This window comes from Cynocephalus volans, chromosome X, assembly GCF_027409185.1.
Source record: "Cynocephalus volans isolate mCynVol1 chromosome X, mCynVol1.pri, whole genome shotgun sequence".
NCBI lineage: Eukaryota > Metazoa > Chordata > Mammalia > Dermoptera > Cynocephalidae > Cynocephalus > Cynocephalus volans.
Genome location: NC_084478.1, coordinates 6121478 through 6148893, shown reverse-complemented (window position 1 = coordinate 6148893; position 27416 = coordinate 6121478). Strand labels below are relative to the sequence as shown.

Below are 27416 nucleotides of genomic sequence, written 5' to 3'. Positions count from 1 at the left end.
TGTATATACACACGTGTGGACACACATACACAACCACACTTTACACACATATGCACACGTCCACACATATATACACACATATAAACCCACCCATACACACACACACACGTATATACACACGTGTATTACTACCTAGAATAGACAGCATCTCGAGTCATCAACTGCAGTACCCCCCTCCTTTATCTGCGGCTTTACTTTCTGCAGTTTCAGTTATCCTTGGTCAACTGTGCTCTGAAAATATTAAATGAAAGATTCCAGAAACAATCCATAAGTTTTAAATTGCACACTGTTCTGAGCAGTGTGATGAAACCTCGAGCCTCCCACCCCATTCTTCCAGGACATGAATCAACCCTCTGTCCAGCCTATCCCCGGAGCAGTCGCTCCCCGCTGCCCGTAAGTCACTTAGTAGTCGTCTTGGTTATCAGATCAATTATTAAGGTATGGCAGGGCTTGTGTTCAAGTCACCTTATCTTACTTAATAATGGCCCCAAAGCACACGAGTAGTGATGCTGGCATAGTGTTATAATTGTCCTATTTTATTATTAGTCATTGTTATTAATCTGTTACTTAAAACTTTATCATAGGCATGTATGTATAGGAAAAAAGACAGTCTACACAGGGTTCAGTACTATCCGCGGTTTCAGGCATCCGCCGTGATCTTGGCACGAATCTCCCGCAGGTAAGGGTGAATTACTATGCTTCCCAACACCTTTTTAATGCCAGTTCCACTCTGTGTTCTGTCTTAGTGCTCCTCTCTACAATAGAACAAGTCTCCCGGAACGAACAACTCAATTGTCAATACTGAAATTTTACAACTTAAATAAAACATTTCTCAAACTGGCCCAAACCAACAGCGTAATTTAGAGAGACAAACAGCATTGCAAGATTTGTGAGCTCAGCGTGTACCTAAACCTACTCTGATTAAATCAATCAGAACACACAGGTGGTAGTGAGTCATGAGTCGCTGCCAACATGTGGCCCTTAGCCACAAGGGCCGTGAGCGAGGTGCCCATGTGAAGCTCTGAGGGTTCATGACCGGGTCTGCTGCAAGGGATCAGCAAGTCCCATTGCTGCTTCTTTCCATTGAGTTGGCCTGGGAGGAACGTCCTCACTACTGCATTTCAGTTTCACATCTTTACCTCTGTCTGGGAGGTGATCAGCAATTCCTTTCCTGCTAAAATATTGAAGTAGTGGTCTTTTGGAAGGCTGTCGGGGCACAGGAGGCATGCCCATGTCCCGAGGTGGGTGGACGCAGCTCTTGGAGATGCAGGAATCCTCATGCACAGGGGCACAAGCCTTATCTCTTAGCGAGAGCCGCTGCCGAACCATGCCTTGATCTCAGCCCTGTCCTAGACCTTCCTTGAAGCACATCTGTTAGTGCGAGTGGATTCCTTAGATATCTAGCCTTCGGGTTCGTCATCAAAACACGAAGAGTTCTGGTGACGCGTCATCCTAATGCCAATACTCTCTCACACACCCAAAACTCCAACCCAATGTGTCGACTAGTAGCAAACACAGCTTGCACGTTCTCAGCTGCATGCCCTGAACACGATCGTCTTTCTGCCTAACATGTAAACTCCTCCTCTCAGAAGCCATCTCAAATGCCACCTCCTGCAAGAGGCTGTTCCCTGCTTCCCAGGCAGCCACATGAGGGCTGAGCACCCTGGGGCACGAGTCTTCAATTGAACACCTAGGCCCTTGGACAATGCCTGCCCCGAGGAGCTCGGCAACACTGCCACATGAATGAGTGAATGAGGGAGATTTCTAATAAAGCACACGCTCCACTGCACAAGAACTGCTTAGATTCTCTCTTCTCCTGCTGGACTATGAGCTGGGGCACGTCATTTCCATCTGTGTGTTTCTGCCACCAGCACAGTGATTGGCAGGTAGCGCACGTCCAGGAAATCTCTGTCGCTGGATGAAATACTGCATTAGCTTTCTCAGTTTCAACCCTTGCCCCCAGCAGTTGAGTGAAGTTCAAAGATTTGTGAACATAGCATGGCTTATGTGCACGTTGCTCTAGGGTAGGGATTACTACACCAAACTCTTCTCCTTACTAAGTCTCTTGTCGTTTTGAAGAGATCGTGCCTTATGTTTGACGTCTTTGCCGGCCAGTAAAGGCTATAAAGAAACAATTCATTTCATTCCATTAATTTTGCCTTCATATAATTTTGAATACCTTAACTCCTCACAAGGACCATAAACATTTCAAATCCTACTCTTATGACGTTAGCTTAAAAATAATCGATGTTTGTTTTTCCATGTGCATTTGTCACCTCCTGATGTTAATACAACTCGGGCTCCGTTAGCCCTTGTGCGTAGCTTCTTCTGGGCGAACTCCTCAATTCTACTGGCTGGAACACTTCCCTTTTAAACCCAGTCCTTGCATTTATTAACCCCTAGTCCTTCAAAACAGAAAAGAAGCACAAAACATCACACGTGGAATGAGAGCTGAGCCAGGCATCTCCTGTTCTCTGAAAGCAGGTAGTTCAAATCCAGAAAGTTATTGCTGACCATTGTTTTAATCATTCCAGCACTTGGTGGCAAATCGTCATTTTTTTTTTTTTATGAGAGTATAAAATGAACAAATGTTGTTATTATTTTACAACCAAAAAAGCCAAATAAAATAAAACAAAGGTTTTTTAATGTTTGGACTTGACCCGCCACTCAACAGTAACTGGAGGTAGGAGGCATGAGATTAAAACCCACAGCGTCTGTAACTCTGATCATCATATCTCAGACAGAGAAGCAGAGATGCTAATGTTGCCTTGGAAACATTGGAACTGTCACCCTAGCTGGAGATCTACATGTGAACTACCAAGCCATGTCCTTGCTGCTCCTAGGGTAGATGTTCTCGAAGAACTGAATGAACTGAAACTGAGCCATGGTAAGTCCGGGACGTTTACCACACATGGAAGCCTGGTAAGTCACTGTCATAGTCATAATGGAGGAAGTCTGTTCACTCATGAACAAACTACTTCTCCTTCTCAAGAAACACACTGTGGTCCTAAAAACTGGCTTAAATTCCTCAAAGCGAACATAAAATGACACTCTTTATGCTGGTTCCTAAATAGAGAGTTATATTATGTATGAGGACAATTTCACTGCAATTCTACTCTCATCTGTTCTCTCATTTATTTTCAGATTTAAGTTAGGAAAAACAGATATGGAACCGTAGAAAGTCAATTTTCCAAACACAGTATATGGCCAAAGCTGGGAATACAGTATGTGACTGACAGGATATAGTTTTAATTTGGATTCTCCAATTTGGGATGGTAATCCTCTTGACCAAAAGTTTGAAAAGAAAAAAAAAATGGCACAACAAGCAAATAAGGGAGCCCAAGATTAAACTCCAGTTCATGAGGAAGGTCATAAGAGCTATCGAGACAAAGACCCACCATTCCAGAGTTCAATCAAGACTTTTGTCCTGAAAAGGTGAATTGGATGATGTCTTCAAATGACTTGGAAAGCAGGAGGACCCTTCATGGAAGGGAAGTAGGGAATGTGCTTATTATTAAAATGCACACATTTATAGATTCTTTTCCTATCATCTCTCTACAAAGCAGTAGACTTTCATTCTGTAGGGGAGACATCACAGACACCAGCACTTTATGCATGCTTCATGCATCTGTGTCCTGGATGTTGGAGTAGAGCAATTAGGTTTTATATACAAAAGTAAACCCAGAAAACACAGAAAAGCATATCCCACTTGCAGAAAAACACTGTACCAAGATTTACCATCCAGGAATAGAAGTATAATCAACGGTGCATGAGAATGTGGGCTAGACAGACAGAAATCATCATCTTTCTTGCATGCACCTGGGGTATGACTGACAGCTTGCTCTCAGGTAACGGAATTCTTGCTTAGCAATAAACATCTTTTGAGAGAGAGCAGGGAAGGCCATTTACATAATGGCCAGTCTTGCTGAGGAGATCTGGGACGCCCTTCCCCTCCACGACCTTGAAAACTGAATGACGCATCAGCAAGTTGGTGGGAGGGAGATTTCTCAGTAGCAGCTTAACTCCTTTTTTATTAGCTGGAGCACTTCAGTAAACAACTCTTTTGAAAATTTATAACCACTGTCTTGCACACTGTGTGGAAAGATAGAACTTTCAGCTGCTACATGACTTTAGTCCATTTGTTAAAAATGCAGAAGGCAGCTTAGAGCCTTCCCAGCAAAGTGCAATCATTCCAATCTCAGAGTAAAAAGATTTACATTCTATAAAGGCAGGAGTGAAAATCCAAGCAAGAAGATGGCTAAGGCATTGGTTTTTTTTTTTTTTTTTTTTTTTTTTAATTCTGTCTGCCACACACTATACTTTTCAGTGTTGAGAATAATGTTCGTCATCTGTGTTTGACCTTTATTATTCCTCTAGTGTTCCAACTTGAGTCAGCATAAGGAATAATGCAAATGCAAATAGGGATGCCTGTTGATTTTTCCCACGTGTCCTCTGCCACTGGTAATTAGTTTGGTATAAACCAGACAGCAGCATCAACAGTCACCAGGCCGGAGTTCATGTGACCACCACTGTGTACAGCAGGTGGATTTACAATCCAGCTGTTCATTTCTTCCTCCTATGCATTTCACATCCATTAAATGGATGTTCCGCTGACACGCCTGAGCACTAGAAATACAAAAAGCAGCTGGACGAGACCGTGCCCTCCGCAACCCCCCCCCCAAAAAACTCCATCCAGTCTTAAATGTGTATCCTGTTGGCCCACAAAAAAAACAAATCAAGTGGTATCTACTGTTATTGAACACTGTGATTCTTTGATGATCATTCATTCACTCTTTAAGCTTTACATTTGAGCGATTCACATGTATGATATTCACACATGTGTGGTATGTGTGTACCCCACGCATTGCCCTTCATCTTTAATCTGATTTATGTTTCTTACAATGAATTAATATCGATATCATCCCTATTCCTTTCTGGCTTAAACTCCCAGTATCTAAACTAACAAAACCCTCCCAAGGTCCCTTTACTCCAAATACACTTTTTGCCAAATCACAGCTATTCGTGATGGCTGTTTACACCACAGCCTGGCTAGAACTGTGAAAGGCTCGGTTGAAGGTACCTTGGAAATGCATTTCAGCATTATGACTGTGCCAAGTTCTGACAGCAGCACATATGAAAGGAAAAAAGGTCATATTTTCCAATGATGCATTAACCAGCTGTCTCTAATATTACGGAATTATGATTTCACAAGCAATGCTTGTAGCATGGAGTTTTTATTTACCATTAAACTACAGGCCCCAGAAAATGGAAGAGGAGACTCTTCCCCATGAGGCTCCACTAAGGCCAAGCAGATGTTTTGTCCCTCCTGGTTACTCGCACTTTCCAAAATTGTAACGTCACAGTGGTTTTCCCCAGGGAGAGCGGTCAGGGAACAAGGTTCATTAAAGTCAGACGAAGAGTTTGTATCACTCTGGGAAGTCAGAGATTAAAAATAGAAATCGTCATCATATCCAAATTTTGAATTTGTCATCTGTAGACTCTTTGTTAAAGAAAACAAACAAAGTACAAGAATCATCCAATATTGAGGTTAACTAAAAATTATCAGCATTTATTTCACTTCTAATTATAGCATCTCGAAATACACAGATGAGGGCACTTCAAAAAGTTCGTGGGAAACAGAATTAAAAGGTCACGCAAATCTTTTCATGAACTTTCTCAAGTACCCTCGTATGTTTAATATGCTGATACGACTTACATAGACCAGGGCCTGGAGAACAGAATACTCACGGCAAATTTCATATAAATTTATGAATCCAATAACTGGGTTGCCTAAGCTATTCAGATTACATGGATGTGTATAAAGTCATTGCCGTTCTTGAAAATTTACTCTTCAAAGCGAGTGTGTTATGTTTTCACAGAAAAATACGCAGCGATTTCTTCAAACATAATTGTCTTTCTTAACCATGGAGCACAGCGTTTCTTGAATTTAGAGAAGAAAGAAGCCAACATTTTTGGTTTTTCATAAGCAGAATGACCAAGGTTCATCTCTCTATTCAAGATGACGTAAAACATAAATCTCATTTACCCAGTGGCATGACACCTTTTAACATTTTATCCTTGACTTGAACTAAAGGAAAAAAAAAAACCTGGTCTGTGAATAAAATTAGCTTGCTAAATTCACCTATCATCACACAGACTTTACCTTCTTTTCAGACTATCTAGACCCTTCTTATCACCATGGTAATGGCAGCAGCACTGATGGTGGAGCTTATGTGAGAATTACAGAGAACACAACCAAAGGAAAAATAAACAAATGGGATTATGTCAAACGAAAAAGCTTCTGCACAGCAAAAGAGACAATTAACAGAGCAAAAAGACAACCTACAGAGCGAGAGAAAATATGTACAAACTCTGCGTCTGACGAAAAATTAATATCCAAGATATACAAGGAATTCAAACAACTTAACAGCAAAAAACCAAATAACCCAAATAAAAAAATGAGCAAAGGAGCTGAACAGGTATTTCTCAAACGAAAATATACCAATGGCCAACAGACACATGAAAAAATGCTCAACGTCACTAAGCATCAGGAAAATGCAAATCAAAACCGCATTGAGATATCATCTCACCTCAGTTACACTGACCATTACCAAGAAGACAGAAATGGCTAGTGAGGATGCAGAGAAAGGGGAATCCTCTTACACTGTTGGTGGGACTGTAAATTGGTGCAGCCACTACGGAAAACATAATGGAAGTTCCTGAAATAACTACAGATAGAACTGCCGTAGGATCCAGCAATCCCACTGCTGGGCTGTATACCCAAAGGAATCAATCACAATAATATGTTCAACTTCCAAAAGGAGAGAACAGAACTGTGATTACTAGAGGTTGGAAAGAGGGAGCAGGAGGTAGATGAGGGAGGAAATAGTAAAGAGCTACGAGAAATGATTACATTGTATAATGATGAATATACTTATTATCCTGATTTGAGCATCACATACTGCACAGAAATGATATTCAATTCTGTACCCCACAGAAATGTATAATCAACTATGTTACAAAAAAGAATAAAAAATGAATGCAAAAAAGCATATAAGGGAGAGAAAAAAAGTACAATATGGTTTTCAAGGTTAAAAAAAAAAAAAGAATCACAGAGGTGCCTTCTCCTTTCAAGCCTGGGCAAGAGCCTTGGATGTGCACTCTTCTGTTTGGAGAAAGCGTGTTGAGATTCCTGTACAATGTCCTAGTCTTCTCCCAACTCATCCTTATGGAGACCTTATCAGTAAACCTGCCACACTGGAGTAGATGAAAGAGCAAAAGATACATCCAAGTGTTTATGGTCCGCTCCAGTGTTGAGAAGGCTCAGTGAGACTCTACTGTGACTGTGGGGCTTTGGCTATTTAATCAAAGGGTTTGAGCCTCCTGTTTCTCCACAAGACATCTGTCTACCGATCTCACAAGGTCACTGTGCAGCGGGAGAGCGGTGATGGGTGTGGAAGGTTCCCAAGGGGATGCAGCCATGCCACAAGTGTCCATCGCAGTGTTCATTCAACCAGTGCTCTGTTACCACTTGCACTGTGCATGGAAAGTGGGACCCATTTTACATTACATTGAAGAGAGAGATGGCAAAAGGCCGAAGCTGTGATGGCCAGGCAATCCTCAATGGGGGGCACGTAAAGAGAGCAGGGTATCTCTAAGAAATTTACAGTTCACTCCTCCCTGGAAGATTAACAAGGATTTCTTGCTAAGGATGACCCATCTCCTGAATTACTGTACAGCGCATAACATATGGTGAGCTAATTATCTAGCTCTCTAATAATAGAAGCATGTCTCTGAGATAAGTGTATCCTTGCAAGAGCAAATTAGGGTTAGAGATCATGGAGTGGATGGTTATATGTGGTAAACCATCTCTGTCCTCAACTTGGAAATAGGCACTTGTAATCCCGGGCTGTGTACCAGAATGGGTTAAGTGGACCTCATTTTTGAGAATCGCAAACCAGTGAAGCCTTCCTGTCTTACACCCCTGTCATTAATATCATAACATCTCAAACTAGCATCTCAGGAACAAATCCTTCGGTATAAATCGTATCAGTAACATGGTGTAGAGACAGAATGTAAATTTTAAAGAGAAGAGTTTAAATCACTTTCCTTACTGCCTTTGACATAGGAACTGAGGGAGAGCTGTATACACATTTTTTTTTTTTTTTTAAGGTTAAACATCTAAATAAGGCACCGGTTTCAATTGGGAAATTCTGAATTCAAAAGCATTTGCATCAATTTCACTAACATTGCCGTTGCTTTGATCAGGCATTCCTTTTTTCTGCTTCTGACGAACTCTACATCCAGTCGTAACACCTGCCTAAATTGTTCAAGATATTCTGACTAATGAGATGACACATATAAATGTGTCTTCGGATTGTTATGGTTCTTTGGCAGCATATTAAGGGAACTCTCTCAGGACTCCTGAATATCACGTTCAGCAAATCAGATAACCAATCTAACACAGGAGCACAATTTTACCCAAGAATGATTTTACCTAGCCTAAATGCTTTAAATCTTCGTATCTGCAGATAACATATATAAAGAAGCTTTGTATGAATGGTTTCCCAGTATACAAATGCCAGTATTTTCAGTAATATTCACCGTGGATTGCTCCAATGTGGACAATAGCCATTTACACTAGAATCATCTAGTGTGAAGAAAAAAACTTTTTGTTATAACTCAATAACCACAACCTCCAGCTATGGTGTTGCTAGAACATCTTAAATCTCTAGTTTTGGAGGAAAATGGCAGAAACCTCAATATAATCAAGATGAACTGATCAAGCTTCGATATCCGTATGACAATCAAATTTGTTTTGATCTCCTCAAAATCATATCCTGAGGAGCCCATCAGAATGCCTCGTAACCATATGAATATTTATATACTCAACAGATTAAAGCATTTCGGTCAAAATACACCATGCTACATAAAGGGATTCACCCTGAAAGCTGTGTCATTTCTGAACCCTGTCATTTATAATGAACATTACATTAATCTCCATGCTGTATGTTTTTGAGATATTTCTGGTAGATGGAAAAGGATCTAAGGGTGTCCAGGTGTCCCAGCAAATTTGCAAACCAGTACACCGTGTGGTGTTTGGGCTTCAACGCACTGGTCTACACGGCTCTGTCTTGGAACGGCTGTACCTCCATTTACAAAACATAGTTAAGCTGAGCCCCAAGGTAAGAGCGTGGTCAGTCATACAGATGGTGACCCAGTGGTGAGTTATGAAATTAATTTAGTGTCACAACCAGATCATTTTTAAAAAAACAGAACAGAATAAGACAGGAAGTATCAGAAGTGGCTACCATGATAAGAAAAGATCATTTCAGGAAGCTTTTGTTTCTGTCAAATATCTGTGTACATTCTCCCGGATGATGACGTAACATGCACATCTTACAAAGTGCTAAAGCTTTTGCATTAGAACACATCAGCATCACCTTCTAGAAAAATCTATGTGACTTCATAAGGATTGTAATGTTTGTCCATGGTAGCAAAATAGATCTACGCTCCAGTGTTTCCCAGTGTGGGTCACGGAACTGCCAGTTTAGAATATCTTCAGGTGCTTTATAAAATTCAGGTGCGAGGCCTCATCTCAGAACTATTCAGAAGAATCTACACAGCTGAGCTTGGCATTAGCACCTCAGGTTTTCCTGGTGCAAGGTCTGAGGAATCCTTCTCTCTTCCCTTCCTTGTCTACCTACAGAAAGTCAGAATGATCCTATTTTATTAGGATAAACACCATGGTCTAGGCTATCAGAGGCAATCCTGTAAGGGATAGTTCCGAACCGAGCCCCATACCCGGTGTGCAGTTCACACCTGCTCCTGGCTGTGTGGACCCAGGCACAGACACCTGAAATCATCATTGAAATAAACATCCAGGGGTGTGGCTGCTGGCTGTACACCTTCCTCCATATCTTAAAGACTGCATGACGTCTTTTGCCATGCCACTTTGCTGCAGGCAGGATCTGACAGGTTTCTGCAGTATTTGCTGCCTGGCTAAGACCTGCTCTTAGCATAGATTAGGACTAGATGCTTATGCAGACCTCAACATTTGCCCATGACAGCCACCCAAACTGCAGACCCAGCAGCCCTTCCAATATGTGCCTTGTCAACCCAGACCTGTGAAAATCAGGACAGCCCACGTCCTACCTGAATTGTGATAGACCAGTAAAGAGTTGCTTAGGGAACTTTAGAGGCTATTGTGTCTACAGTCAACCATCCCTGTTGCTCTAAATGTAAATCTCCTACAACTTCCCTCAGAAGTCAATTCCAATAATTCATCTCTTCTTATATATATGAGGGTACTTCAGAAAGTTCATGAAAAAAAAAAAAAAAAGAAAGTTCATGGAAAAATAGAATTTAAAGATAACATGAATCTTTCCATGAACTTTTTGCAGTACCTTCATATATATAAAGATTCATGTATATACATATCAAACTTAATATTTTTTCTTTATCTCTGATGAAACTATTAAAATATTGATCAACAATATACTTCACATCAACCCTTCCAATAACCAATATTTTGAAATAAATTAGCCACTGAGTTTTTATTTCTCTATAAAATTGTGCAAACTACTTCAGCCTCCACTCTCCTAGGCGTAATAGCAAATGACTCTTTTAAATTCCGAGGCTTATGCTGATTTTCCTCCTCATGTCTGATTTTCATACTTACGAATGTCTGTTAAATATCAATTTGCCTGGAGTCGGGACTAAGCAGGTGTCTGCTCACAGGGCCTTTTATTCTTTTGTTGCTGAGTCTGCCCTTTTTCTCCAACTGTTTGTGAGCTTTCCATAGGGTTTTATTAAATGCCAGTCGTTCACAAACACAATCCTCTGTTCCAGGTTAACCCAAGCACTTTAACTTTTATTCCTCTGATACATTTAGCTCCTAATAAAATTTTACCTGAAATATGGCTCAGCTTTAAAACGAATTTGAAAATCACCGCTTGGTGTAGATGATGTTGTGCGTTCACTATATCTGTTTCATGTTCTTTTTCCTGGGCGCACCCAGGAAAACCATATCTTAGCCCCATGTCAAGTCAGATTGAGACAGATTGAGACATGGAGCTGTTCTGCAGCCCTGAATGGAAGTGTTATGATCCCTTCCACAATGAGGGAAGGAAAAGTCCCAAGTGACCCTCTACTCTTTTTCTCCTGTGGTTGCAATCATGGAGGCCATGATCAAGATGACAGAGCCACAAGATCTTAGCAACCTGGATCCATGAGTCTCTGTGTGGAGCAAAGCATCTTTGGAGCATCATGCAACCAGCAATAGATTTCGCAGGGGCAGGTAATAAAATCCACGACATTGTCCATCTTGACTGACAAACAATGAAATGGGTATGAGAAGCGGGATGCCAACCAAAATAAAAACTTAAATTGTGTGATGCTATCTCAGCAGTTGGGCAGCTAGGACATACAGCGACCCCTAAATCCAAGTCCCAGCAGCTAAAGCTGAGAACGATTATAATGTCAGATGACCAGTTTATATAGTTCACAGTTAAATCAGAATTTATTTTGATTGAAATTTGGTGGTGATGTGAACTGCAGGAGTTGTCCATTCTATTTTTGTCTTATTTTGGGGTTGTGAGAGGAAGTGATACTATCAATAGCAAATCTTGCGTAAGCCACTCAGTCTCTTTGGAAACCCAAGTCATAAGTGAGTCTCTCTCAGAGTAAAACGCCTCTGTGATATTAGAGAGGTATACTAAGATAGACCCCAAGATTCACCTACCACATAATCAGTGAAATCATGGATACTGGATTACAGTTGCACCATGACCACCACTCTTTTTCATAACTAGAAGCAGGAAAGAGTTGGAGGAACCGCCATCCGCTCCCAACCTCCAGTAAAGCATCAACCTTAGGCACACAAGAGATTGACAGAGGGACGCAATGTCTTCCACGTAAGGAATAACATCATTTGCTGTATGCAAATTACGTCTGACCATTGTCACCAACCGTAAATCACGTAGCTTCTGCATACCCTAAATAGATAGTTTTTTCTTGGACTTAGCATTTTTGTCTCTTAAAAAAAGTCAGTTTTTAAATTACGTCTCCTAATATACATTTCTTTCATCATGGTAACTTTTCTTTCATTGTTAGGATGGATTTTACAATTCTGTGTCATGTGAATAATTATTATCTATATTACCCGTGTACTTTATAATCTTTCAATCATCCAAAAAAGCTCTCTTTTAAATTTTCCATAGAGTTTAAGTCGCTATAAAGACCAAAAGTCTGATTTGCAGGTAGGAATTTCCATTTCTCTTTAAAGTACTGTCTTCTGAAGTTACAAATGGAACAAAACTGTTTTGTTGATTTGCTTGTTTTGAAGAGGAAGTGTTCCTGACATAGCTTCTACATTCTATCTATTTAATTATATCTATGCAGTCTATAGATAACATGTACAGTTACACATCGCCTAATGATGCGGATACTCTGAGACATGTGTCATTAGGCGATTTCGTCATCGTGCAAGCATCACAGAGCGCACTTACACTAACCTAGATGGTGTAACCTACTACACACCTGGGCCATACGGTACAGCCATTATAACCTTCTGGGACCACCACTGTAGATGTGGTCTGTCATTACGCATGACTGTATTATTATATATATATTCTATGTGTCTATAACTCAGGACTGTTTTCTGTTCCTCCATTGAAGGTTATTTGATGGGTGATTGCACCCCCCCAAACTGTGAACTAAATGTGACCTAACAGACCCACTCCATCCAATTTACCCACAGAGCTGTTTTGCTCAGAGCTTGGCCTAAAATATTTCAGATCTTTCCAGGTTGTTTATATCACGACGACCACCTCTAGACTGAACATATACCATGGCGTTTCTTCTCTTGATGGCCACATTTGGACATGAATGACCGTGGTGACACCAGATGCTTCCTCTGTCGGCAGATGTGTGTCGGCATGGCCTCACAAGCACGGGGCTGGGGCAGGCTGGCAACGTGACCTGAGCAGAGCCCCCCCCCCCCCCCCCCCGCATTGTCACGCTGCTTCTCCCAGCCCTGCTGGAAACCACCGGGCACTGTTTCTCCCAGGCAGCACCAGAGCAAAAGGCGATACCCACCGCTGGACGAACTGCAGGGCTTCCGTCGTCAGCCTCTGGGTGAGATTGTCATAAGACATGGGCTGCTGGGAGACCTCGTAATTCCTCATCAAGAAGCAGTTCAGGGTCCGGAAGAAAAGCAGGAAGCACAGGAAAAGGCCGAGGATCACGGCCGCCAGGAGGAACAGGCAGAAGAAGACCCCACGAGGCACGTGGAGCAGCCCCAGGCCGCGCAGCACCACCAGGGTGAGGACGGTGACCCCGAGGACCTGCAGAGGGCTGAAGACCAGCTCCCTGAAGGCCATGCTGAAGACAGTGCCTTCCCCAGGTTTGCAGTCTCTCAAGTTGGTCGCGGGCAGCCCATAGAAATAATCAAAGCCGTGGCGTAAAGGGTGGTGGCAGAAGTCCGTCCTGCTGTGACAGCTCATCCCCAGGTGCCACTTTCCTGAGAAGATAAACCAGTAACACCTTTAGCCCCAGTAAACACCCTGATTGGAAAACACTGGTCTCTGAGGCTCACACGCAGAAAAGGGGGCTCTTCCTGTGTGTTTTACCAGCAGAATCTTCACACTCGTAGGACCTCACGGTTCTTCACTTCCTTTTCTGTAAACGCTGGGGTATTAGCTACTCACTTTACCAGAAAATAAGAACTAATCTAGTAATTAAAAAACAAACAAAAAACAAAACAAAAACAAAACAACCTAGCACCTTTGATAGGCAGGAAACAACCACATAGAAAAATATAAGCATTTTTTCCTGGACAGACTCTTTTTCCAAGACACACCATGAAAATTAAAGTTTTAGAACCAACCGGACTGTTCAAAGTGGAAACAAATCCTTACTCAAAAACCTACCCCTGGGGCGTGAAGAAATGCTACTCAGTAACTCAGCAATTATTTTAAACACCTTGAAATTTTCTTATAAAATGTTAATTGTACCACTAAATTAATCAGCACTACACACACACACACACACACACACACACACACACACACACACACACACAGAGGACACATATTTATACATTCAAATATCCCAGATAGCCTCAGTGCCTCTTAATCGACAATTGAAATCATCTCATCCCTATTTCGAGTTATGCAAAGTGTATCAGCGATGTCGTCCCTGAGAAGCCCATCGCGAAGCCCCTCTCACTTTCTTGCTAACGTTGCCCAAGTCCTCCCTTCCCCCTTGCCCAGCAGCCCATACCTATCAGCGCTGTTGAATAGCCTTGGTCCTTCAGAAGCTTGGCGAATGTAATCTCACTGGTGGGAAGTCCTCCAGAAGAGGCCACGAAGAGGAAAACTCCAGTCCGGAACCGAGAAGTCATTCCTGAAGCAGGACAAAAAATCAACCCTTAAGAACCAGGAGAAGGCTGGAGCTGGGGGGTTGGCTGGAGTTGTCGCACAGTCACAGCGATGCAGATGGGAGGTTACCTGATCGGACCGGGTATCGGCCTGTCAGGAAGGCCGCCCTACTCGGTGTACACAGGGGCGATGCTGCCAGGTGCTGGGTGAGTTTTGCTCCCCCTCTGGCCAACCGGTCGATGTTGGGAGTCCTAGAACAAAAGGATCACATCAGGGTGGTGATCTTCAAGACGAAGCTGTCCCTGTGGTTCTTCACGGTGGGAAACCTCTCAAAGACTAAGGGAAACTGGGTGGTCATACAGGGCAGGCGGGGGGCAGGGGAGGTGAGAACGAAGTGACATGGAACCGAGACTCAAAGTAGAACGAAACCAAGGAAATATCCAAATGATCCAGGAATGACATCCCCAGGAGGTCCACCGATATCCTCAGAAGGCTCTGAGCTTCTGTCCCCTCTAGCCCTGTGTCAGAAGAGAGGAACCAAATCTTGGGAGTGGGCTGCTGCATGGAGGAGTAAGAACCAGACTCCAATTTCTCCCTTTCATGCCCCCCAGGTTACCTCTGCGCCCCCAAAGGAGAAGCTCCAGGGTCAGCCTGACTCCCCTTTTCCCAACCACAGCCAAAGGGAAGCCCACAACCAGCTTTCCTCATTTGCCTGTAGCTCATTTCCATCTGCCCCCAGGAAGACGGAAATAATCAGACCCCATGTGCCTCCCCCAGTGGACATCCACAAATGGGGTACTGTGGTCCAGGAAAAAGGGACACACACCGCAGTGAAGAAATGACACTCCATGACCCCCGCACACCCTTTGTTGGTTTATTTATTTTTTTTAATGCTTAATAAACACTTATTTAGGAGCTCACTTCTAGGATGACGCATTGTGCAAGATGAGCTATCCTGGTGCCTTTTCTCCATGAACGGATTGGCTGGTCCTCTGTGGAAGTCATTCCAGTCTTCCTAGGCATTAATTCAGGAATTAACCTCTTTCAGTGTCTGGACCAGACTGAGCTGTCTCTCTCTACATCCTTTCTGGGGAACCCAGCCTCCTTCCTGTCTGCCTGGCTGGTCATCCGTCCTTCAGTTCCGGGCATAGATGGGATATTCATAGGCCTCCACTACCTTCTTTTGTCCATGAGAGGGTTCTGATCTGTGTGTAGGACAGTGGTCCACATCCCCTATCCCAGCAGCTTTCTCACTGCAAAGTAATGGCACAGCCAATTGTGCCCCCTCCAAGACGGCTGCCCATGAGGTGGGAGCATGCATCTTGTTCACTGCGTGGTCCCACAGCTCCCCTAGACAGTGTGCATACAGAGTCGTCCCGCGATAAAGCATCACTTGAATGGGGAAATCATTTCATTGCATTTGTGGTGTCAAACTAATCTGCCTCTTTTAGGTTAGTGCATGTGTTTAATTGTCCATATTTCTACTTCTCTTTTGCCTTAAATGACAAGATGCTTAGAAGACAGAAACTATCTCTCTATGTTTGACTTAATCCTCCTACTGCCTAGACTGGCCAATGGAAGAATTTTTCTATTTTGAGATGTGATATAAAATATAAAATGAGAAATATAATTCAGAAAGAATGGGAATCAAATATGGAAAGCAAGACAGATCTGGGGTAGATATCGCCATACGTTTTTCCATGGAATTTTATAGACATTCTTTTCTTTTGATGATTGCTAGAGATTAAACATTAAAGGCTTGATTTTAATCTTTTAAGCTAAGGAACCTTAGTAAGATCAGTTACCTATTATTTCGGTAAACTTTAGAAACACATAATATTGAAAAATAAAACAAAAAAGAACTTACTAGAAATTATGAGCCTGATAAAAACTAAATTAATAACGTCTATGTCACACATGTCAAAGAGTGATCTCTAATGTTTTTTATAAAATTGGGGCATAAAACACACATGGTCAATTAAAATTTTAAGGGAACACTGAGTGCAGATCTTATCAGTGTATATGCTTAAAAAAAAATCTAACCAATGTCGTACATCAGTACATATTTTAAAAATAAAAAGCAACATTTGACACAAAGATTCAGGTTGCAATTGAGAAACATTTGAGTATGTCTTGTAGGCAAGTGTGTCCTTAAAAGAATAATTTATTTATTTAATTTTTGTTTGATCTGACATGCCATGATGAAACCTACTTTCCAAGATGCTTTGTCGTGTTGAAAAGATGAGGCGTCAGAGTAAATGGCACAGAAATAAATCCCTGACCCACAGCACTTGGTAGTGCGTCCATCCCCAGCTGCAGGCATTTAGAGGGTGCAAACCCTCCAGGAAAATTTTAGTACAAGCAAATGCTGTTTCCTCATACTCTCCTTTAAGTTAGTTTGCAGTGATCTTTGTGCAGTGAAGCCCATTCACAGAACTACTTCTACGTCATTGCTTCCTCATTACTGTGAAGAAAAAAACGAAATTCTAATGCCAGAGGACTTACTTTCCTTTTTAGACTAAAGGGACTTTAAAATTTCCCTCACATTAAGTCAATTTTAGGCAGAGGGCTTAGAAAGAAGACACCCTTCTCTGTTACGCAGGCCTAAGGGTCAGACGCCACTACATCTGGTTCCCAGCAAGTTCTTGCCACTGGGGCCATAATCCCTGGCCCTTTAAAAGTTATGCCATCATAAAATGTGACATCTTTTCCCATGATTATGTGCCAGTGCTATAAGCTGAATGTCTGTGCACCTCCACCCCAAATTCCTATGTTGAAATCCTCACCCCCAACATGATGGTGTCAGGAGGTGTGGCCTTTGGGAGGTGACAAGATCATGAGGGTGGAGCCTCATGAATGGAATTAGTGCCTTTATAAAAGGACCCTAGAGAGCTCCCTTGCCCCTCTCATTATGTGAGGACACAGTGACAAGGCACCTTCTATAAACCAGGAAGAGGGTCCTCACTGGACGTAGAATCTGCCACACCTTGATTTTGGACTTCCAGCCTCCAGAACTGTCAGCAATAAATACCTGTTGTTTACACCCAGTCGGTGGTGTTGTGTTACAGCAGCCTAAATGGACTAAGGCAGCCTGGGTGGCTGATGATGAAGAAAGGCTTGGGAGGGAAGGAAAATTGGGTATGGAGGTGAGAGTGAGGGGTTAATATGCCAGGATGGGGTAAGGCAGGCTCAGAACCAACTGAACCCAAGCCAGATGCCAAAAAGAGACAAAATAACTGAACAAATGGGATAACACTTAATGTGTACAAAGCAGCCCAGTAGTGGTCATTAAGAAAAAATCATGATGAATACCTTTCTAGTGACCTCCCTGAGTTTATCCAACTCACTGTGCATATTCAGATGCACTGACACCGGCGTTCCCGATACCTATATCTCCTGTCTATACACAGCCAGGCAGGGACGGGTGCTGTTGGAAGGGTTTTAAACATTTCTCTGTGGTCTGTGTGCTGTAGATCTGTGCTAACCGTCACTGGGGACTGTCATCTATGAACAGAGCCATGCGTTTACACAGGAGCTGCTTTGCCCTACCTGAGAGTCTTGTTCCCATAACACCCGACATCTCCAATGCCGAGGTCGTCAGCCATCAACACAACGATGTTCGGCCTTGATGCTGAACGGCTCTGGGCTTCGCACAGAAACAACAGCAGAAGGAAGAGGATGTTCATCTTCCTGCAAAGGGCAAGGAGACAAAAGGGGACTGAAGGACACAGCGTTGTGCTCGGTCATGCCACTCCTTTTCCAAGACCCCCCCCCCTCCTTGCACACATTTCAGATGAGACCACAACCTGCCCGCCGGCCCCAGACAACACGTGCTTGAAAGACACTTGTCTGAGAAGTTGCTGGGTGAGGAGTTTTATCCTCTCCTTCCCACGTGTTTGTTTCCAAAACACACATTCCTCCCCGGTAACCAGTTGTGCCTTTCTTCAGAGGCTCTGTTTGGAAAAACGAAAACGCGATCGCCTCTTGGCATCTCTTTATGGAAGGTGGGCTCCTCCAAAGGCTAAACGTCTCTACTTGAGCACCGGGACAACAGCTGTTTCATTGAGATCAAATTTGCAATGTCCTAGCATTTCTAAAATTAACTGTGAGTTTTGATTTGGTAGCTTGTTAAAGGAGAACATGCAAATATTTCAAAGCTTAAGTGCAGGGAGTTGCCAGTGCAGGGCAGCTCTGTGTGCTGGCAAACGTGACAATGGAAGGGAACCCCCCATCGCCGATGTATTTCACCCCAACACCATCTCACCTCCTGGCATTTCCTTCCTTGCAAGAATGACAAGAGGGAGAAATTTTAGGAGAGGCTGGTGGCTTTGCACACACACAGTCACCCCTTCTCCCAGGCCCCTAGAAATCACCAACTGAAGTGAACAGGAGGAAACCTGCAAACACCCGAGCAGCTGGGAAAGAGTAGCATCCTTGTGCCTGACCCCTTGCCACGCCTGGCAAGGCTAATGCCCACGGGACCAGACTGAGGTAGGCACCCAGCACCTGTGCCCACCCTTTGAGAGGTAGGGACCCAGGGAAGCAAGACAAGACCGTGGCAGGACCTCATCCCTGGAATCTGAGAATACATCATCTTACATGACCAAAGAAACTTTGCAGATGGGATGGAAGACTTTGAGGCTGGGAAATTATCTCGGATTATCCAGATGAGCCAAATGTAATCACAAGGGTCCTTATTAAAAGGAGGCAGAGGACATTTCACTACAGAGAAAGAGGAAGGCCACACAACAATGAAAGCAAGGGGAGAAAGGGGATGTGAGGCAGGGCCACCAGCCAAGGAACGCAGACAGCCTCCTAGAAGCTGGAAATGGCATGAGGCAGATTCTTGCTGAGAGCCTCGAGGAGGGACTGACCCTGCTGTCACCTCGGTTTTAGCCCCCTAAGACTCATTACAGACTTCTGACCTCCAGAACTGTAAGATGATAAATCTGTGTTGTTTTCAGCCACCGAGGTTGTTGTCACTTGTTAACAGCAGCCACAGGAAACCAACATGCCTGGGATATTAAGTGTGTGTTCCACGTCTGGTTTGTTCCCTGTGCCATCCCTGCCACATAGAACCATTTCTGGCACACGGCGGGAGTGCAGGTTTCAGTCTGTCATGTTCGTCTGTTTACTCATATACCCGGGGATCCCTGGCGGTCTGCTCACATTTAATCACGAGACCTGGGGCGCTGGTTCAAAGGCCTGTGAGTGCATGATGGGATCGCGGCTGCACCCTGGGGGGATCAGGTGCGAGGCTGGGCCGTGTGTTCACAGCCTCCTGCTTGGGGTGTAGGCACGTCCAGCTGGTGGCATTCTGGAACTGCAGTAAGGGAAGCTGCTGGCACCCTCTCCCTTCCCAACAAGGGATCTGATGAGTCCTCCTGTTCCCACCTGCTGCTTTCTTTCTGCTCTGAGCTGTGCCCAATGCTGGGCCCTTGGACCCTTCCTGATGCACTCGGTCCATAGAGCCAGCTTGTTTTCTGCTGGGAAGGGGAACACTGTCCCGCTCTGCAGAGTTGGGGTGGGGATCTCGAAAGCCCAACCTTTTCCATAAAGATGCACAAGCTGCCCTTTGATCTCCAGCATATTCCTCACCCCGTCTTCAGTGGTGCCTGAGCTTCCATTGCCTGGGCCTCCCAGGATTCTCTGGTCACTGTTCTTGCTGGCTTGTCCCTTAACAGGCAGGTTGGTGGGCCTTACTCCATCCTGCTATGTCACTGACTTGCCATCTTCTTTGATTCTCTTTTGGACGGGAGTCAACGTGTGTTCAAGCCGCCAGGTCGCACAAGAGGCCTGACTTCCTCAGGATTCCCTCCCTTCTTCTCTGGGGGGGACGCTGACTTTCTAACTCATTGTTTTATTTCCCTCTCTCCACACTCCTGTGGTTTTGCCGCCCCAATCATCCCCCACCCTGCAACAGGTTCTCTGTTCAGAACCGGAGCTTCAGTTGACAGGGATGCTTTAAGGATGTCACTCAACAGGTTATACAGCCCGAGAGAGACCTGGCTCGGTGTCCCGGCAGGTGGCAGGTAAGCGTGCAGCATGAGAAACCGTAGCCCCAGGCCTCGTTCAGTATCAATCTTCTCATCCTCTTCACACCAGCACTGGCAGGTGGAGGTGGCATCTCTCCCAGCCTGTGGTTTCCAGTGCTCAGCCAGGTTTCTGTCCCCAGTGACTTCCAGAGCCAAGTCTTTGGTTTTGCAGCCCTGAGCCTGAGATCAGGAGCTGGAACTCACCACTCTGTCTTTCTGTCCCTCACTGGCCTTGGGGCCACGCTGAGCCCTGCTGCATCTCTGCTCTCTCTTTATGCTTTGGCTGTCACTGCTGCGAATCTGGGGCGCTGAGGGTCCTTCAGCCTGTGAGCTGGCAGAACCAACTTGACCTTAGTCTACATCTACTCTTCAGTTCACACCAGCCTGGCTGGATATAGACAGTTCCTATGCAGTCACCAAAGACACTGGGCTTCAAGGCCAGTGGACACAGTGTGGCAGATTCCTCTTTCTGGCTTTCTGGTGACACCTGTGCAAGCGAGACTTTCCCTCTCTCAGGAATGTGTTCCTCTTTGAACACACTTGCTGGTTCTTCCTCATGCACAGGCCTCATAATCAGAATCACAACCCTACATAATTACAGAGGTTGGACAAGAGAGTGGAAACCACCCAGGTTTAAGAACCAATAGGAAGAGGGGACTACACCAATGGAGAGCTCGTATGCCACCCTTGCAGGACCTTCCAATTTTTAAAGAGAAGATTGATATACATATTCGTGGCCGCAATTATATAACCATCAATTTAATAATTAAAAAAAATATACATGTGGGCCAACATGGTGCAAAATAGCCAAAGAAACAATAAGAAACAAGTAAACATCTTTCCTGGCTACATGCCACTTCGGTGTGACTGCTGTCCAGTCTCTAAACGTTGTGAGTCTCAGAACACTTTCTACTTCCCCGATCTCCTCCCTGTCTTCATGAGATATAAATGCTGTCTTTTTGAGACTAATTGCTGACTGAATACTAAGAAATGCAGAAGTTCTACTTTCAGATCAACTGTATGTCCATCCATTGAACGAAGTTCTCTCTACCAACATCTGCCTGGCATCTGAACTTCCACATGTTCAAAACAGAGATCATGAATGTCAAAAGAACTCTGCTATTATTACGGGAAACCATTTTTTGCAACGGAGTCTGAAAGGCTGCCTATTCTGTTTAATTCACTTCGATGCTAACTACAGGTAACTTCTTACTGAATCCCTCACATGAAACCACATAAAATAAGTCAGCCATGAGATGGCTTAATGCCGAAGATCTTCTCTCTCTTTAAATGCTTAAGCTAACATTTATGTTTTGAAAGAAATGAGAAAAGGACTATTTCTTTTTCTAAAAAGCATGGATTAAAAATGCAGACTTTATGCAAACAAAAGCTGGTATTGAAAGGCCAGCTTGAGAGAATAGAAACATTCAGATACTATTCAGATAATATTAGTTCAGCCTTGCAAATCTTTATCTTGGATTAACCCACTACAACATGGGGCCTGAGGTGCAGGTTGATGCTGAGTGTTGACTGGACACTGCTCTGAGCATCGACTATCTCTTTGGTTTCTGTACTTCCTCTGAGTCTGAACTTAAAATAAATTTCCTCCCAAGAGGCTCCTCTGTTTCAGGGAAATAGACCTTTGGGGGACTCCCCCCACGGGTCTTGAAGACATGTCTGTATTCTGGATAGAATACACCTTAGACATAGGTTGGGCTGACAACCAAAAATGGATGTTGTATACCAATTATCTCTGTAAAAATGAGCCTTGTATCCACTATAAATGGATGATAGATTACATTACTATTTTTAAGAAGTATTCAATCCTGGGGGAATTGGGAGTTATTGTTTAGCAGGCGTAGAGTTTCAATTCTGCAATATGAAAAGAGTTCTGGGGATGGGTGAGGGTAATGGCTACACAACCGTGAGAACATATTTACTGCCACTGAACTGTACACTTAAAAATGGCTGAGATGGTAAATTTGATGTTATATGTATTTCTATGCAATTAAAAATAGTGATAAAGTTTTCTTTAAAAATCCAAATGAGTTAAGAAAAAATCTTGTAATATTAAATTCGAAATGAAAATAATAACATAAACTCATTAGTTAAAATAATAAATGAATGAATGAATGAATGCAATCCTTTCTCCACACTAGTGGGGTTGAGGGAGGCCAAGTACATTACACTGGCCTCATAAGGGGCACAGCGTACTTGTCCACCCCTTGATTTTGAGCTCAACCATGTGAGTTGCCTTAGCCAATGGGATGTTATCAGAGGTGAGGGAAACAGAAACTTTATGCTTCTGTGTTTAGCCTGGCCCTCTTATAACTCTGCCATGCCCATGAGAAGAGCTTTCTCTGGTTGCCCCTACCTCCTCCTCAGCTTGAGCCCCAGAATAAATACATTTGTAGCAGATATAGCCCCAAATGCAGCCCGGACCTGGGACTAGCAGAGTCACATTGCAGCCAGCACATGGACCCATGAGAATACACATTGTTGTCTAAACCACTGAGTGTGAGGGTGGATTGTTATGCAGCATTATTTGTGGCTACAGCTCACTGATACACTATATTATCTGAATTGACAGCTTGCAAAAACAAGAAAAAGGTATACACTGCAAATTTTGACAGAATATGCATGATTAAGGCCCAGAGAAAACCAACAATATTTTGAAGTGCAATTTTTTTTTTCATGTGTATTTACCTTGCTTCCCCATTAAGTATTTATAATCCCTCCATGTTGAGGCCATGAACCATTTTCTCTTGCAATTCTCCCCCATGGTCCTATGAGTAAATAAATATTCACTAAATTGCTTAATTGAGCCTTGGTACAGGAGTACACAGAAATACAAATTAAACACCCAGGATAATGGGTTCCAATGTAGGTCATGGAATGCGCTAAAATGGGATTTTTCAACCTCTGCACTATTAACAGTTGAGATAGATGATCTGTTGTTATTGTGGGGAGCTGACCTACGCACTGCAGGATATTGAACAGCATCTCTGACCTGTACCTACTAGATGCCAGGAGTATGACACCTCCCAGCTGTGTTATGCAAAAATAGTTTCCAGACTCTACCAACCATCCCCTGGGGGAAGCAGAGGGACAAAAATTGCCCCCACTTGAGCATTGTTCCATTACAGCAAAAGAGAAAGGTGGTATAAGAGAGCAGACACCCAATGTCAAGAGAGAGCTCACAGATAAGTACCCTTTCCTCAAAGCCCCAAGAGATGCATTTTTTCTTAAAAGATCCTATAAGATTGGTCTATCCAGCCATCAAATCCATGTTCCTGCAGCTGCACTCTTTGAATGTGAAATATTTTGAGAGTCATGATTTTTTTTTAAGATGATCAGCATAAATGTGGTAAAGCCATGTGACTGGAAGCCCAGGGGTACTCCCTTTAAAGAAAACTTTACTAACCTGGGAATGTCTTATCTCAGCTGAGTTGGCATTTTTAGTATTAACTTAGATTCTTAAACTTCGTAAAGCGATTGATCCTATTATTAATATTTGAATAGAATGAAATAGTTTTTTTTTTGTTTTGTTTTACATCTGTTAGTGGGACTAAGCCTAGAATCCAAGGATGTGTTTTAAGGTCACCTTCACTTTCAATGATAGAATTGTATACATTTAAAAAAAAATTGGGGGGGGGTTGTCTCAGTTATTCAGCTTAGTTATCTCATCAACTATTCCCACAGAGCTTTTTCATGGGACACACTTGTGTTTTATTTATATTTCATGACATTTATTTTACATAAATTATATACAAACCCAGGAATGAAATGATTTCGTCACTGGCACAAGCCTGCCATCTTTTCTCATTTAAAATAGGCTAGAAATAAAACTATTCCTTATCTCATCATAAAATTATTATTTTGCAACTGAAGATCTATCATAGCTTCCTGCTGCCCCTATGACAGACTGAGTGTAACTAATGGTTCATCTGCGTCCCCAATGAAAACGAACCATCATCCCCCTTTAGACTTCTGCTCTTTCCTTGTGAGCTTTGCACGCTGAGCTGGGCAGGACCCAGAGCAACGTTGAAAGCCTCGCCCAAATCTCAGCTCCTTAACTGCAAACTTGGTAACATAGAGCAAGCAATGCCTCGTCTCATGATTGGGTTTTTAAAAGCCTGGACTCAGCCAATGATGTGTCTGTCCTCTACCTAACGTTACTCTTATTAAAAATACTGCCTCCTCCCTGAACAGCCACTTTGAGGTCATTCTTCATTGTAACGACATCAATTAGCACATCATGGGCTGGTAAGTCCAGGCTCCAGCCCCGCGCGAGAAGTTCCAAGTATGATCAAAAACATTTGCAGAATTAGCACGTGACTGCGTGGGTGTGACAAAAGGTAAACTCTCCTACTCACAGTGTCCTGGCACACTGTAAAGGTGGTAAAAATGGACCTCATATTCCAGCAAGGTGAGGAATGGTGGAAGAATGAAAAGGCAGCAAGGACAACATGGAGAGGTCAATCTGCAGCCCAAATCCCCAGCTTCAATCTGATTTCTTTGGGGACACCCTCCCAGATTCCTTGGATGGATGGAAGTTCTTTATGCATGCATTTTTTAAAAAAAAATTGAAACATAATTGATTATACATTTTTACAGGGTACAGAATTGACTATCAGTATTTGTGTATAACATGTGATGATCAAATCAGGATAACTAGCATACCCAACATGTAATCATTCTTTGTGTCCATTAACCAATTTCTCGCTAACCCCCCTCCCATGCCCCCTTACCCATCTCTAGTAACCACATGGCTGTTGTCTCCTTCTGAAAGTTCAACATGTTACTGTGGTTGTTGTTTCTCTCTTTCTTTCTTAGCTCCCACTAATGACTGAGGACATGAGGTATTTCTCTTTCTGTGCCTGGCTTACTTCACTTAACACAATTTTCTCCAACCTGATTCATGTTGCTGCAAGTGGCAGAATTTCATTCATTTTTATGGTTGAGTAAGTATCACAGCCTGTGCATTTCTTTCTTAGCACCGATGACACTAGCAAATGCAGAATTCGGTTACTTTGAGTTTAATCTGCCCTGCTACACTGGACGCACCCTGCAGGTAGGACTAAGTCTAGGTATCTCCCTGCTGCTTGGCACACATGAAATAGTCAATATTTGCTGATTGAACAAATGTGTAAATAACCAGTGACAAGTTTTGTGGATCTGAGGTTGGAAGGTTTTGCCCCTTCCCACTTGGACTGTAGGCACTCCTTAAGAAGGGGCTGGTTGAGCAAGTATCATAGAAAACTGCATTAAATCAGGAATCAATGTTGAACATGTTTAATTAAAAATCCCTCATGCCAACTCAGCCAAACAGAAGATTAACAGCCATGAACAATTTTTTTTTTAAAAGGTTGGAAGGTTTTATGGGTAATAGGAAGGATTCAAAAAGTAGCATCCATCTCTAAATGTAAAGTGTGAGACACACTAGAGGGTCTTAAGATTATTCAAAACACCCATTATAAATGCCTACTAAAAGCTTAGGACTGGAGCATCAGGGGTCCCTAAGTGGAGTTAATGGCTTGCAAACCCAAACTAATAACAGTAATGTGTAAGAGTGGGCTTAACAACCTCTGGCCTCCCATATGAATGCAACATTATAGCATTCATCCCAGAGAAGGCTACACCCAGATAACTGTGGTGGTGTGTTTCTAATTGCCATTTTCATGTTTCTCATGACACAGAAAATAAGTAAATAAGTTGTCATGTCTTAAAACTAGTTTTCTGCGTGCCTAGTAGGTAACGGGGCACTGTAAGTGCTTTACCTCTTAACCAAGTTATCCATGTAAAAAAATAAATAGAAACCCATTTTGTTATGAGTTACCTTTGACCTAGTGATCTCAGATGTAGTTATGAGGGTTTCTCAGCCTCAGCACTATTGACACTTTGGACTAGATGCACTTTGTTGTGTGGCAGGAGCTGTCCTGTCCAAAGCCGGGTGATTTCCAGCATCTGCAGCCCCTTCCACTCAATAGATCCCAACACAGCACGCCGCCTGAGCCCCTTCCCCATCCCCCCACTTGTGAAACCACAAGCATCTCCAGATATTGCCAAATGTCCCCTAGAAGACAAAACTGCCCCCAGCTGAGAACACTTAGTCCTAGGAGGGGTGACATCGACCGTCCGTAACTTCTTCCCTCCTTGTCCATAATACAACCGTGGTTCACTTCCTCTGCTCCCACAAGAATGGATTCGGAAACTCCAACCTATATGAGTAGCCACAAACTCCTCCTTTACACTCCCAAGGACATCTTAAATGCTAACACATGGTGTCCTTTGGGTGGGACATGCTCCCTCGGGGTATGGAAGCCCTCAAATTCCTGTGCACACAGGTCACCATCTCCAAGTGGTCTCTTCAAAGCAAATGTCAGGCTCCAAGCATTCCTTCTCTTGGCTTCCTGGTTACTTATCTCCATTGCTTGTCCACATGGCGAATCTCTCCCCACCTCACCTTTTTATCAGCAGTGATCCTCTTCAGAACACCCATCTTGCCACTGGCATGTCGGAACCCAAATCGAAGGGTCCTTACTTGCACCCATGGGTAATGGAGCCAAATCTTTCTCTCCTGACCTCCTTCCAACCCGCCTCTCCCTTCTCTCCCTTTTAAGGGTCTTCTCTTCTCATGAAAAGCAAACCCCACTCCCCACAATTTCCTTCCTCTAAAAATAGCCAAGCAAGGAAATGAGCTGTTTAGTGTGTTCCTGTTGTTACTCGTTCCTAACTCCCTTTAATTCTCTCTCTGGCAGCTTTTATTCTCTGTTTGTCAGGAACTAGAGGAATGAGAAGAGAATTAAGAGTCAGGTGTCTGGAAGTGTGTTTGCAGCCACGGCCGCCTCTGTGTAACGCCAGCACCGCCTCTAGCTCGCCGAGCTCCAGCCCAAGGAGGAGGGTAGGTAAGGAGGTCTCCATACCCATGGCTTGTACGAAGCAGACTGCCCACAAAATCAACCCATGCTAAAGCACCCAGGAAACCACTGGCTACAAA

The 27416-nt window shown here is 43.4% G+C and overlaps 1 protein-coding gene across 1 annotated transcript in view; it reads right to left on the bottom strand.

Moving 5' to 3' along the window:
- STS (steroid sulfatase) overlaps positions 1-18067 on the bottom strand; it is a 77020-nt gene extending 58953 nt beyond the window's left edge. Inside the window, exons 1-4 of the mRNA XM_063084104.1 lie at positions 17931-18067; positions 14511-14632; positions 14284-14406; positions 13099-13522 (exon numbers count right to left, since the gene is read on the bottom strand). Of these exons, the coding sequence (XP_062940174.1) occupies positions 13099-13522; positions 14284-14406; positions 14511-14632; positions 17931-18067 (806 nt within the window). The remainder of the gene's footprint in view (positions 1-13098; positions 13523-14283; positions 14407-14510; positions 14633-17930) is intronic.
- Between the last annotated feature and the right edge of the window lie 9349 nt (positions 18068-27416).